Consider the following 15,309-nt stretch of genomic DNA (forward strand, 5'->3'; position numbering starts at 1 on the left):
TCTAAATGAGATCCATGGTTGACAATATTGTCTTGGACTTTCTCTGGTCATCTGCCTGTGATTCGATTTGACTCCATGGGCTTCACCAACACAATTAAAGGTCTCATTATTAAGGGAGTACAAAGATATCAGCTCATACAAAAAAACAAAAAAACAAAGAAGCAAGCAAAAAAAGAAACAAACAAACATATGTCTAAGGTAGGGGGAGGAAGGAAAAAGAATCAAAGGAGGAAATTGCCTTTATCTTCTGCTTTTTAATGCTCTAATCTCCATATTTCAGTTGTGTGTTATGTGTTTTTTAGTCTAGATGCTGAAGTTCCTGAACTTTTGTCTTGCTACTTTTTATTTCCACGTTATCAACAAGCAAAACCATTCCCTACTGTCAATTCGACAGGGAATGAATCCTGAACACTCTGGGCATGGCTGTCAATGTATAGCCATTGCTGTATTTAACCCTTGTAGTGAATGACATTTCTGTACCCTGTTGAGGATAATCTTTACGCACTTTACGCTTCATACTCAAATTGTGAAGTTCTTGCAAAACTGCAAGATCCTGATACAGTTGGACATTAAAGTTACAGCTTAAATCAGCCAACAACTGCAAACTGTGTAAGAAATATTAAATTTAAAAGTGGGAATTTTTTTTGTGTGCTTACAGTCAATGAAAACACTGAATTGCTTATTTGAGAATGCAGCTTATTATTGAGGAGTTTTTAACAGAAAAACTGTAAATATGTATGAGTCTGCCTGACATTTGTATTCAATAATGTGATGCAATATATAGGCACAATATAACATGATGGGTGTCTGAAATGTCCTCAGTGATTTTAAATGCACTGATGTGAGTTTATACACGTGGATTTTCCACAATACAGTCAGAGTTGTGGTCCAGTGGCTCTGGACATTTTATCAAGTCAAGTGATCTGGACTCAATACAATGACCTTTGGCTGAATTGATGCCGCTGACCTTGGAGCTGTACCACAACAAACAGTACATTTGACAGTGTAAAAGCAGAACTGAATGGTTTCTCGCACACCAGTTGTGCCAGCTATTTTTTTCTTTGTTGAATTATGCTCCTTTCTTGAGCAACTTGCTGCTCTTATCAGTTCCTGCTAAAGTTGCCTTTATAGTCTGATATAAGCCTTGCAAACAAATCTGTAACACTACCCGGGTAAAGTGCTGGTGGATGTGATGATGTATTGTATAATACCAGGTCTGGGCCTGGGCTGGCACTGACTACCTCTGAGAGGACTGTAAGTCTGCTCACATCTTCAGATGTCCAGGAAACCAATATTCTTGGTTGTCTGTGGAGCTAAAATGACACAACCTGCTTCAAAGTCCTAAATAGAACATAGCAGTGGCTGTGATTGTCATTTAGTCAATAGAAAATAAAGACGGTGGAGTAAAAACTAGGATTTGTACCCCTGCCATGGCTGGTAGCATCCAGACAGCCATGAGTAAGACTTATGCTGTTCATAAACTCATGCTGTGGACCCCAGTTAGAGTATGTGCATGGATACTGGAAAACAAGTGCACTGGTGACACAGATCAACACTGTGTGTGTGTGTGTGTGTGTGTGTGTGTGTGTGTGTGTGTGTGTGTGTGTGTGTGTGTGTGTGTGTGTGTGTGTGTGTGTGTGTGTGTGTGTGTGTGTGTGTGTGTGTGTGTGCATGAGCATGAGTTAGTGTCAGAGTACAAAGTTAACAATAACACACAATTCTTTTTAACTCGGTTTTTTGCCTCTGCACAAAGCCAATCCCTAGCTAGAGTAATAAGTGAGCCCCAATTTCAGCTATTTAAACCCTTTAACACACCAATGGATCAATCAGTTGATTCTTTTTTTCAATCTTTCAATCTTTTTCAAAAATCAGTCTTTTTTTTTCTTTCAAAAATCAATCTTTTTTTGTGGATTTTTTCCTCCCTTTTTCTCCCCAATTGTACTTGGCCAATCACCCAACACTCCCGAGCCATCCCGGTCACTGCTCCACCCCCTCTGGCATCCCTAAATGTCACTTTATTAATTATTTAATGCCACTACACCATCGCCCCACTTGACTACCATGGGGTCTAGAGCCTTCAGTCACTCTGCCCCCCCGCCTATGGAACTCTCTCCCACAAGAAATTCACAACATTGACTCTCTTTCAACCTTCAAATCCCATCTCAAAACGCACCTTTTCAAACTGGCATATTCAGTCTGATCCACGCTTCATTGAGTTTTGTGCAGATGATGATTTTATACTTATCTGTTCTATTAACTTTTTATTGTCTACCCTGATTTGTTTTGATTTTATGCTGTCTGATACAGTGCTGCTTGTTTTTTACTGTGTTCTGTAAGGTGTCCTTGAGTGCTCTGAAAGGCAGCCACAAATACAATGTATTATCATTATTATTTGACTTTGTAATTTCTTTCTTTAAAAAAAAAACAAAACGTTACCACTATTTTACTTCTATTTTCAGTTTCAGTGACAATTAAAAGTGTGAACCCTGAGCTGTAACAGCAGCTTTCCCTGAGGAACTATTTACAACATGGATAGCCAGGGAATATGGTGTTGATGACTGATCAATAACATTCAATATTGTATATTGCTAGTGGAGGTTTTTGTTAATGCACACTTACATAGTGTCACAGCAGGAACATCAGTCATTCTGAGGCATTTCTACCATGACAACATGAAAGGTTTACCAGTGAAAACTGTGTTACTTTTTGTTTCTCTTTGGAACCTGTCATCTGGAAACCCCACTTCCTAAATCATTCACTTGATAGGGTCCTCCTTGAGTCCCTATTACTCTATTACTTCCTGTGGCATCATCTGCTGATGCTTTTTTTTGTGTGTACAGTCTGCATACATAAGCCTTCATGCAGGCAATAGTGAGCTTGTGTGTGTGTATATGTGTAGTTAGTTATGGCTCTGTGCTTACATGTGTGAGTGAGAGAGAGAGAGAGAGAGAGAGAGAGAGAGAGAGAGAGAGAGAGAGAGAGAGAGAGAGAGAGAGAGAGAGAGAGAGAGAGAGAGAGAGAGAGAGAGAGAGAGAGAGCGAGAGAAAGAGAGAGAGAATCAGCAGTCAGTGACATAACATATGGCATGTTATACACATGTTATAAAGTGTATAACATGTGTATAACATGTGTATAACATGTGACCTGCAAGACATTATGGTAACTTGACAGAATAGAATAGAATAGAATAGAATAGAATACACTTTATTTGTCCATACATACAATGAAATTCACTCTGCGTTTAACCCGCCTTAGTTGTGTAGCTAGGAGCAGTGGGCAGCCACCATACAGCTGGTCAGATGATAGTCAAGAATTACAATGGATTTTTCAAAATGATGTATTTAGGAATGGACATTTTTAAGTTTTAATCCTGAAGTCTAGCATAGAAGTTAAACCAAATTATTTGTTTTTATCACGTGACCTCATTTTGGATTTTTTTTTGTTGTCATTTTACAGTTTCTGTTCAGTCCAAACCTGTATGTGTATATTTGATCTGCACTTGAGATAGTGTCTTAAAAGTCCTTGAGGCTAAATGTCAAGTCAAGTTTACAGTTCTAAATCATAGTTGCTGAGGTCCTTAAATACATACAATGAAAAACCGGTTGATAAATTAAAGCAACAATATGCAATGTTTGAGAAGCAAGCAAGAGTGAGCCAGATTTTTAAAGTACACAATCAAAAAAAAAAAAAAATCCCCCCTTTCTCTCTGTCTTCTCTTCCGTCCTGTAACCCCTCCCTCCAAACCAGGTTCATGCACATGTATGAGTTTGTTCATCATATCTGGCAAAACTCTGAGTTACACCCACATTGTTGTGTTGTGAAGCACCAATTTACTTACTGGTGAAGTATTTATAAAGTTAAAGTTTAGCCATCCCCCCCATTTTTCTCCCCAGTTGTACCCGTCCAATTACCCACTCTTACGAGCCATCCCGGTTGCTGCTCCACCCCCCCTGCTGATCCGGACCAGGACACATACCCACATCAGGCTTCCCACCCACAGACAATTGTATCTGTAGGGATGCCCGACCAAGCCAGAGGTAACACGGAGATTCGAACCCGTGTTGGTAGGCAATGGAATAGATCGCTATGCTACTCGGAAGCCCTAGCCATTTTCATTTAGTCAATTGAGACATCCATACTGTAAACAGAGCTTCACCCGAGAACAGCTGACTGTTGTGCATGCAATGATTGACAGCCAGGAGGTACGCCCCTTCCCTATGAGTTTCTCTGATGGGTTAGATGGGCGAGGCTCACTGTGAAACGCTAAAAGGGAACGTCTCTGCGCTGCTGCTGCACTGGTCTATGAAACTCACTCACAAGCGGACTGTGAGTCAATGTGTCCACGGTAAAGTATTTTTTGAAACGAAATATAAACAAAAAAGCTTTACATACTGTAGCTTTAAATGACAACAGACAACAACCTCTGTCATTAGACCCTTGAATGATTAGGGATGAGGAAAAACTACTCAGAAAAAAGCCTAATAATAATAATAATAATGTGGGAACCCTCTAAAATAGCATCACAGAAGGAATCCCTCTTCCTGGATGGTGCTTCTGTATCCCTGACAACAAAGTAAGTCTGTGTGTTATGTGTGTGAGAGAGTGCGTATGAGAGAGAGAGAGAGAGAGTGAGACAGCGAGGGGGGGCTCTTTTCCATCTAATTAGGGATGAGGATGCAGGCTCAGACATACATTGATTGATAAGAGCAGACAGAGCCATTTAAATGATGACTGTTGACTGAACTAGAGCCCGACCAATAGATCAGTATGCCCATATTATTGGCCGATGTGAGCTAATTGCAGACAAATCGGTATCTGTGTTTATAACGGCCGATGAATGACAAAAGAAATGGAGAGATGCCTTATTTTTCCTCGCCTGCATTTCGCGAAGACCCATCCTACTCTGCATCTGATTGGCTATCATTTGTTGCCTCCGTTGGTTAGGATGGTCAAGGTTGGGGTTAGGGTTAGCCAATCAGAGGCACAGTAGGGGTGGGTGGGGAAAAATAATGCCAGAGAGAAGGAAGGTGGATCCTTCAACTGTTAAGATTGTTGATTTTGCGTAGTTTGCAACTCCACTGTTGGCAACACACGTGTTTCGAACGCAATGACAATCAGCTGACCCGGGCAGAGTCGAACGGAGTAGCCCATGACGCAGTTCATCTGTGATCATGGTATTTGTCACATGAAATACACTACTTAAATAATAATAAATATGGGGCATCCGGGTAGCATAGTGGTCTATTCCATTGCCTACCAACATGGGGAAGGTGGTTCGAATCCCTGTGTTACCTCCAGCTTGGTCAGGAGTCCCAACCCAGATAGCATCCGGATTTGGGCCACTTCAGGCAATGATGCGGTACTGATGGCCTTCTTCTGGCCCTGACAAAATGGACGTGAGCCTGAAGTGGCTCACATGTATAATAGCAAAGATGGCCCAAATATGCCAAATCAAATGTGGCCTTTTTTGGCAAAGATGCGGTGCTCTTGGCAACATGTAATCTGGATGTGACCCTGAAGTGGCCTGTGTGGTAAATGGTGAATATGGCCCAAATATCACAAACAAATACGGGCCACCTTTGGCAAATATGTGGCACATGCGGCATTGCTATGGCTTGGTTCTGGCACAGATCTGGCAAACAGGAGCGGACCGCCCAAGTGCCATCATTCCACGCGGCATGTGGGCCGGATGAAAGAGTCGGGTGTGGGACGGGTCCGGGCCACAGCAATTTTGGTATCTGGGACAGACACAATTGGCCGTGTCTGCGGGTGGGAAGCCGGATATGGGTATATGTCCTGGTTGCTGCACTAGCGCCTCCTCTGGTCGGTCAGGGCGCCTATTCAGGAGGGGAGGGGGAACTGGGGGGAATAGCGTGATCCTCCCTCGCGCTACCTCCCCCTGGCAAAACTCCTCACTGTCAGGTGAAAAGAAGTGGCTGGCGACTCCACATGTATCGGAGGAGGCATGTGGTAGTCTGCAGCCCTCCCTGGATCAGCAGAGGGGGTGGAGCAACAACCAGGACGTCTTAGAAGAGTGGGGTAATTGGCCAAAGACAACTGGGGAGAAAAAGGGGGAAAAATGCAGAAATAATAATAATAATATCCATCCATCCATTATCCAAACTGCTTATCCTGCTCTCAGGGTCGCGGGGATGCTGGAGCCTACTCCAGCAGACATCGGGCGGCAGGCAGGGAGACACCCTGGACAGGCCGCCAGGCCATCACAGGGCCGATAATAAATATTCCCCATCACTACTCCTCTTAGCTTAAATAAGCCTGACAGCATTCATGTCAGCTATGCCTGGTTTTGCTGTAGTAACGTGAAAATTCCGTTTAACGCTACAGTAGTAACGCATTTTTAAACATGACTCTTTATCAAAACTTTAATATATTTTGTTGTACTTTTTTTTTGTTTTGGATTTTTCCCCCTTTCTTCTCCCCAATTGTACATGACCAATTACCCCACTCTTCTGAGCTGTCTCGGTCACTGCTACACCCCCTCGGCAGACTAACTACCAGATGCCTCCTCCAATACATGTGGAGTCGCCAGCTGCTTCTTTTCCCCTGACAGTGAGGAGGTTCACCAGGGGGATGTAGCTCATGGGCGGCTCACGCTATTCCCCCCAGTTCCCCCTCGCCCCAAAAAGGCACCCGACTGACCAGAGGAGGTGCTAGTGCAGCGACCAGGACACATACCCACATCCGGCTTTCCACCCGCAGACACGGCCAATTGTATCTGTAAGGACGCCTGACCAAGCCGGAGGTAACACGGGGATTCGAACCGCCGATCCCCGTGTTGGTAGGCAACAGAATAGACTGCCACGGGACCCATGCCACCTGGACGCCCTATTTTTTGTACTTCTGTTCAAAGTAGCATTTATTACCATGAAACAAATTTATTTTTAATCTGCATTATGTCATGTTATCTTGGTGAGGACTCTTGAATAACTACACATAACAAATGTTAGGGAAAATCTTGGTTTATGTTATGTGTTTCTGAAAAAAAAAAGAATATCATTATTGGATTTTTAAATCCTCAAATATCGAAATCAGCATCAGTCTTAAATATCCTATATCGGTCAGGCTCTAGTCTGATCACAGCCTGACAATCTTATTTAATGAAACGGGTGCTACATTTACACACTATCATAACCCCATCTGCATCCGTGCAATCAGCTTAGTGAGTCTTTGTGAACGTTTGAACACTAAATTACATGTGGGATGCTGCTGGAATCTTGACTCACTTCTCTAACTGACTGAAAAACAAAGCAAAAAGTAAATTTTATACACAATTAACTCAGCTATTTACCTTTTATTTAAAGTTCAGATCAGAGGAGTTTATACTCATATATATCTTATATACCATAGTGCCTCTCCCCTCATTTCTTCTACTGCGCCCCCCCCCCCCCATACAGTTGAATTCTCTGTTTTACTCTCCTCTCCTCTTGTCTTGTCTCCTCACATCACTTCTCCTCTCTTCTCTGCTTTGGTTCACCCAGTCAGCTACATTATTAGTGGGCTGTCTCGCACAACACTGCATTTACTGGAACCCACACAGGGGGGCAAGCACACACACACACACACACACACACACACACACACACACACACCTGTGCATACCCATACAGAGATTCTCGTTATGTATTCTGCTGAGATCAAAATGAAATAAGGACTAAGGCTAGCCAGCGTCGAGCTACGGCAACATGAAGTATCACAGACTTCATGTAAACTTGGCAGGGCTCTATTGCACCGCTATGGGCTCTTATTGATTGTATCATGTTAACAGTGTCTGACATACGTATGTCCAGCGAACTATAGCTGGTAGTAAAACCTCTGTCTTGTGTTTAAACCTAAATGTCGACATTGATCTAAATGGTTTGTGAAAGCAATATAATACCAATCTGTGTGTCAGAAAAAAAAAATTCTTGCAAATGAATTCAAGAATTATTAAGCTTATCCTCTCTGAATACTCACAATTACTGAAATCTTGAAAGGGCAGATGGATCTGTTTGATTGCAACTCAAAGGGGGAGAAACTAAATGACTTTAATCAGTATTGACTGACAAATGCACTATGGTTGCAGCTGAACAGTTACGGCCTTTGGTGGTATTGTGTGCAAGTTCACCTTGCAATATCCCATCGATTCTCAAGGTAAAATCAACAAGCATTGACAGATCCAGAGGAAGTGGTAATGCGGAAGACAAAATATGCTTCGCTTCCTCGCGTGTTCCTTCGGTGTCTAACTCGCAAAACGTTCTCAACAGGGAAGAAAGTCCAGTTGGTTTCATAACTTTTGTCGCCAGTTGTCATTAACTGTGTTATTATTAGTTTTGCACGATGTTATGAGTTCATCTTACCCCTAATGTAGAGTGGGAAGAGGGCAGAGACAGAGGGATGATAAGGAAGGCTAGAAAAGGAGAAAATGAATGATACTTGAACAGACATAATTTCCTACTGTGCCTCGCTACTCAGTAACAACGGCCTTATTTCACTTGCAACTGGACCTGTAGAGGAATGAAGATCTGCTAGCCCCAATGCAAGTGAATGATTAACTATGAAATAGCTGCTGTTCAAAATGGACAGGGTTGGAAGAGTGAAACAAGCTGCCTGTGTCAGCTATATCCTCAAAGCAACACTGTCTAGTCTGGCCAGCATCGCTGTGACTGCAAATCAGACAGTTGCATGCGATGCATTTGTCATGAATCGCTATTCTAAGAGATGGTGCTAGTGTACTTCTAAAAGTTAAAAGAAAAAAATGACCAAAGATACACAAAAAAATTATAAGAATCTAATCTTTCCAATTGATCAATTTATTGCATAAAATATTGAATTAATTAGGGCAGCTGGGTTGCATGGTAGTCTATTCCATTGCCTACCAATGAGGGGATCACCGGTTCGAATCCCCGTGTTACCTCCAGCTTGGTCGGGCGTCGCCTACAGATACAATTGGCCGTGGCTGCGGGTGGGAAGCCAATGTGGGTATGTGTCCTGGTCGCTGCACTAGCACCTCCTCTGGTCGATCGGGGCGCCTGTTCAGGGGGAGAGGGGGAACTGGGGGGAATAGCGTGATCCTCCCACGCGCTACGTCCCCCTGGTGAAACTCCTCACTGTCAGGTGAAAAGAAACGGCTAGTGACTCCACATGTATCGGAGGAGGCATGTGGTAGTCTGCAGCCCTCCCCGGATTGGCAGAGCGGGTGGAGCAGTGACAGGGATGGCTCAGAAGAGTGGGGTAATTGGCCAAATACAATTGGGGAGAAAAATGGGGGGGGGGGTTTAGATATTGAATCAATGAATTGCTTAAATAAAGCCCTCAAATCAATTGTCTGACAAAAAGACAGCTGGATGACAGGTCAGTATATGATTAGTGAATGGATTTGGCATGTTAGCTAGATGTTTAACTCTCACTGCAGCTTCTCTCTGGCCTAGTGTTTGAATGAGCTACAAGCTCAGTGTTAGTTATTATCACTAAAGATATAGGCAGCCACCCAGAGTACTCTGTTAGTAAGCAAAACATGCAATTTAGAAGCTCCAATAGATTACAGTAAGAATTTATGCCTGACTCTGACTGCCCCCCATTTTTCTTCTTCTCCACAAGGGTGCTCAATAATAGGTTGTGGAATGAACTGCTGAACAAGTCAGGTTACTGACGTACGTAAACACTATGGTACACTGGATATTAGTTGATGCAATTGCAAATAAATGTTTGGCACAAAGGTAGCATGAAATTGCAAGGATGTTAGCCAAGGTTATTTACGTGTGTGATTTTGGGACATGTACCTTGTAAGGTGACATTTATGGAATGGCTACTTAATGGGAAAAAATGTGCATTACTGAAAGCCAGATAACATTAAAGTCAAGTCTTTACATAATTATTAAGAGGTCAAGGGCACCCAGAAAGTTTAACAGAAGGAGAAGCAAGGTAAAGACTACAAGCTCTGTAATGCTTCTGAAGATCAGGATAAGTGTAAAGTGACACGAGAGTTGCATAATTAGCAAGAAGTTGATTGTTAATGAAAATGAAAGAAAGCCACTTCATTTGACACTGTATTCTTGCAATGAATTGTATTCTTACAATGAATTTGTCCTCTGCATTTTACCCATCCTATTATATCGGAGCAGTGGGCAGCTGCAGCACCCGGGGACCAACTCCAGTTCTTCTTTCCATTGCCTTGCTAAGGGGGACAGACAGGAGTATTAACCCTAACATGCATGTCTTTTTGATGGTGGGAAGACACCAGAGCATCCGGACGAAACCCAGCAGACACAGGGAGAACATGCAAACTCCACACAGAAAGGACCTGGGACAGCCTGGGGTTCGAACCCAGGACCTTCTTGCTGTGAGGCAACAGTGCTAAACACTGGGACATTGTACCAGCATCCCTACTGCTCATCTGAAATTGTACAATATTATCTAATAAGCTATGAACATTTTTAAAACGTTAACTTGAGACTTTTTGTGGAGGGGTTCAGCAGGACCCAGATTTCACACTGTAATGTAATAGCAGCTTTATTGTCCACATTACCAACTTTATGTGTGGCCACAGCTGCATGTCTGAGAACAGAGTACTGCATGACCTGACTAAAGGGACAAACATAGCCGGGACTATCTTGTTTCTAACGCTACTTAAAAACAAAAGCAGAGCCAAATTTCTAACTCTACTTAAAAACAACTTCAGAGTCAAACACTTCACATACGTAATTCCCCAAACCTTTTGTATCTTAAACCCATACCTTTGTCTTGTGACTTTGTCATATGACTATGAAAAAAAAGCTTTTGTGCTCAGTTGTTTACAAGACATTTCTCTATTACATAGTATTTGTATTCCTGGGACACAAGGCTATTGCCGCCCTTTTGATGTGAAGGAAATACTTCAAGTAAACACTTGTTATAAGCCTGTGTCCACACACTCACTTTTTGGAAGAAGAGGTAGAGAGCAGGAGGACTGTGATGGCTGTGTGTGTGTGTGTGGGGGGGGGGGTGCTGAAGGTGCCAATGCTGTAGTTAGGGCTGAGCAATAATTCAACATTATTGTTTGTCGTCTTTAAACAGTATTGTATCCAGATGAAATTCTGATATTGTCATATCATTTTACGCAATTTTGCTGTCTAAATTAATGATAGCCAGATTCTATTACCTTTGGTTTTGGTTTTGGTTTGATATTATCCTTTACATTACCAAAAAGTTCAACATGATGAACCCAAGTTGGATTCTTGAACATGATATTTTTTACATATGTACTGTCAGTAGATATTACAACCTGCCGTCCCTCCAGGACACTGAGAAGAGCAGGAGAGATCACGGCTGATCCTTCCCACCCAGGCCTTGGTCTCTTCAAAACACTCCCCTCTGGCAAAAGTCTAAGGTCTATTCAAACCAGAACCTCACGCAAGTAGAACAGCTCCTTACCTACAGCAGTAGGCCTTTCCAACAAGCCCCCAGACACCCACAGATCCCAACACTGCCCCCCACCCAACTTTTATCATCCCTACTGTGCACTCTGTATGTGGGCACCCTGCATAAAAACTGCACTACCCTGTAAATAACTCTTATTTTGTAAATAACTTCTTAAATTTCTCATTTAATTTTTTGTAAATACAGCTCCTACCCAGTGCCATACGTCAGGGGCTGTCATGTGGTCTCATGTTCAACTCTGAACTGGTGTTGATTGTTGCTTGCACCTTACTTTCATTTTTATTTTTATCTCTACCTTAGCTTTATATATATATATATATATATATATATATATATATATATATATATATTTAACGTATAAGTTTGCTACATTTATTACTTATTATTATCATTATTATTATTATTATTATTTTTAACTTTTATCTTTGCTATTTACTGTTTATATTTCTCTCTTGCACCAACATACCAAGACAAATTCCTTCTATGTTCTCGTACTTGGCAATAAATCTGAGTCTGATTCTGACTGTGATATCTATAATGCAAAATTCCCTATTGTGATAATAATATTTTCCATATCACTCAGCTGTAACTGGACTATAACACCACGACCCAGCTTCTTACAAGTCTAACCAGAGAGTGTAGTTGGCTAACACTGGTGTGTTGCCTCTCTACTCAGTTCATATTTTATTGGTGTAACATGTCAATAAAATAACCTACGCGTGTTGGCAGTGAAATAAAATGTTTTGGTGTCTTTGATGTCTTCATATCATGTGGGCAAATGAAAGGGGGGATTGTAATGTGCATTTTACCCTGGGAGGAAGAGACAATGTAGACCCCCCCCCTCACTCCAAAAAAAAAAGAAGCAGTGACTGGTTTCATTTTCTGTTGAATTTATCACCTTGACAATCAGTTTTACCATCCAAGGAAAATACCAACAAGCTCAAAAAATATAGACAAAAAAAAGAAAAGAGTTCACTACCTCAATAAGCATGTTAAATTAAAGAATCAATTCAAATACCAACATTAAATGGCAAAAATGGTAATTTTCCATGCAGGCCACACTGTGTTACATAAATCTGAACAACAAAGGATGGTATTTCTATAAATGAGTGAACCAGTGGGCATGGATGGATGGGTGTGTGTGTTTGTGTGTTACCTCTCTTCCTCCAGCAGGAACCTTCCTGGATGGTGTAGGAGATATTGTTGAACTCCAGGTCTACCACTGAACGTTTGGGCAGGTGGGAGAAACGCTGTGCTTCGGTGATCTGGTTCTCAACCTTCTTCAGGTTGGTCAGCTTGGACGCCTCCTGCTGCTGGGGCTGGCTTCCCCCATTGCATACGATGGTCTCCTCCATGGGGATAGCCACCGACTCAGGTTCCACTGTTTTATCTGCCATAACAGCTCTCTGTTGAGGGGGAGAGGAGAGGATGTACCAGGCTGGAATAGAGAGAGACAGGAGAAAGGAGATTAAAGATGAAGATGAGAGAGGCTGAAGAGGGAGAAGGGAAGAGGCGGAGACAGGTGGTAAGAAAGGCCAAGAAAGGAAAAGAACAATGGATACTTAAGTTATCAATCTGAAAAAGTTTCATTACTGCCTGATACCTCTAAATCACATAGTTTAGGTAGATGCTAAATGGTGACCAAAGGTACTCTATAACTGTACCTTGTGTGAATTGTTTCGACTTTATCTATTTACACTAAACACATAGGGACAATACTTACACAAACATGCTCACAAGCATACACAGGTACACACCCTTACACCTGCCCATGCACACATAAAGACAAACATGCACTTGTAGGGAACTGAAAGACAGATGGATTCATGCCAGATGCTTGTTTCAATCTTGCTGCCTTTCTCCCCCACCAAATACCATAAATAAGCCCGATGAGATACGTACTCCCCATTTCCCACAAACAGGTCCACATGTCAAGACTGCTGTAAATAACGGTGTCTTAGGAATTTAATTACTGTATAGGACACATGTATTGACAGCTCCCAACCCAACACAGAAATGCAAAGGAAAACAGATATAACATTCATGGTTTATGCCAAGGATGGAAGACCAGCAGCTATGATGCACAAATGGAGAGAGCGAGGGGTAAACACAGCAGACAGACAGACAGACAGACAGATAGACAGACAGACAGACAGACAGACAGACAGAGAGTAGATAGATAGATAGATAGATAGATAGATAGATAGATAGATAGATAGATAGATAGATAGATAGATAGATAGATAGATAGATAGATAGATAGATAGATAGATAGATAGATAGATAGATAGATAGATAGAAAAAATATATAGATAGATAGATGATATGGTGATTTATTTCGAACATGTAAACAAGCAAGATATAACATACAGATAATCCATTGCCAATAATCTGAATTGATCAACAAATCCACACATCAAACTCAGCGAACAAATCTCTGTATGCATCAGATTATTTGTTATATGTTGGAAAAGGAGTAGGAGGAAGTATACACTTATTTTTTTCCTACCCTTCTCACCTGCTCTTAGGTTAATTCAGCTACTATACATTTCAAACTCAATTCCCACTGTACTGTGTAGTTCAAATTCAACGCAGGTTGTGCTGCACAATACAAACTCAACTACTGTGAACAATAAGAGAGAAAAACACATCAACAACACGAGAGAAAGAGAAAAGCGGATCAATAGAAAGAATTAAAATGACACTTAAGACATACAGTCCACTTTATTGGCGTCAAAACGCATGGTAAAATTGCAGATGCATTGCTTTTCCCATAGACCTGGCAGTGTGCATTAGCATCTGACTGAGATGTTACATTGATCTGAGCGGTTTGAGTGGATCCAGGTCTTTGAATGCTGGACTATGTTGATGGTACACAGGATGTATAAAGGCATCTAACACAATTTTCTCTCTGCACAAATGCACTATACTTTTAAAGCCGTGACAAGGCCTAAAACAGACAGGGAATGTCATGATCAAGAGAGGATATGTGCCAGTATTTTAACAGACATAAAATACATATAGACAAAAACCTGCGTTCTGCAATGACGCTGATATTGGTCATATTATTACAGATCATGTGTGCTTTAACTTGGAAAATAAAACCTCAACAGACAGACAGAGAGAGAGAGAGAGAGAGAGAGAGAGAGAGAGAGAGAGAGAGAGAGAGAGAGAGAGAGAGAGAGAGAGAGAGAGAGAGAGAGAGAGAGAGAGAGAGAGAGAGAGACAATAATAAAAAAGACAGTTAGACATACAGTCCACTTTATTGGCATCAAAATGGATGGTAGAATTGCAGACGCATTCCTTTTCTCAGAGACCTGGGAGTGTGCATCAGCATCTGATTCAGATCTTACATTGATGTGAGTGGTTAGAATGGATCCAGGTCTTTGAATGCTGGACTATGTTGACGCTACACTGGATGAGATGTTAGATGGAGAAAAGGAGCAGGGTCATTACCTCTGAATGTCTCTGTACTGCTGATACTGCAGAGAGAGGCCTCAGTAACAAGTTTGGGTACTGGTTGTGATATATATGTATTTGTGAGTGTGTGCATGCACGCATGAAAATGAGTGTGTGCGTGTGAGTTTGGGGTGTTTCTGTTTGCTTGTGTGTGTGTGTGGGGGGGGTGACATTCTCCTCAATACCTCAATTAAGTAAAAAAAAGCAGACAGATGAAGTCATTTGATTTTACATCACTCAATTCTAGCTCCCGTTTACACAAAGCAACTTTCACACAGCATATCAATAATAAACCTATTATGATATGATGAAAAAATAAAATTTCTCAAAATCCTCCAAACTGAATGTCATTTTACATTTAAGTAAAACAGATCATGGAGGTAAAGTCCTAGGACAGCCTACCTGGGAGGTCTGGCTGAGTGCTAGTTATGTAAT

The 15,309-nt window shown here is 41.7% G+C and overlaps 1 protein-coding gene across 2 annotated transcripts in view; it reads right to left on the reverse strand.

The window, feature by feature from the left end:
• LOC130115825 (ATP-binding cassette sub-family G member 4-like) overlaps positions 1–12,812 on the reverse strand; it is a 32,622-nt gene extending 19,810 nt beyond the window's left edge. The window contains exons 1-2 of one of the 2 annotated variants that reach the window (XM_056283676.1): positions 12,756–12,812; positions 12,572–12,725 (exon numbers count right to left, since the gene is read on the reverse strand). In XM_056283676.1, the coding sequence (XP_056139651.1) occupies positions 12,572–12,725; positions 12,756–12,812 (211 nt within the window). Of the gene's footprint in view, positions 1–12,571 lie in introns of both variants that reach the window. The other variant, XM_056283675.1, reaches the window with a different exon arrangement.
• Between the last annotated feature and the right edge of the window lie 2,497 nt (positions 12,813–15,309).

The sequence above is a fragment of the Lampris incognitus genome, chromosome 7 (genome assembly GCF_029633865.1).
Source record: "Lampris incognitus isolate fLamInc1 chromosome 7, fLamInc1.hap2, whole genome shotgun sequence".
Taxonomy (NCBI): domain Eukaryota; kingdom Metazoa; phylum Chordata; class Actinopteri; order Lampriformes; family Lampridae; genus Lampris; species Lampris incognitus.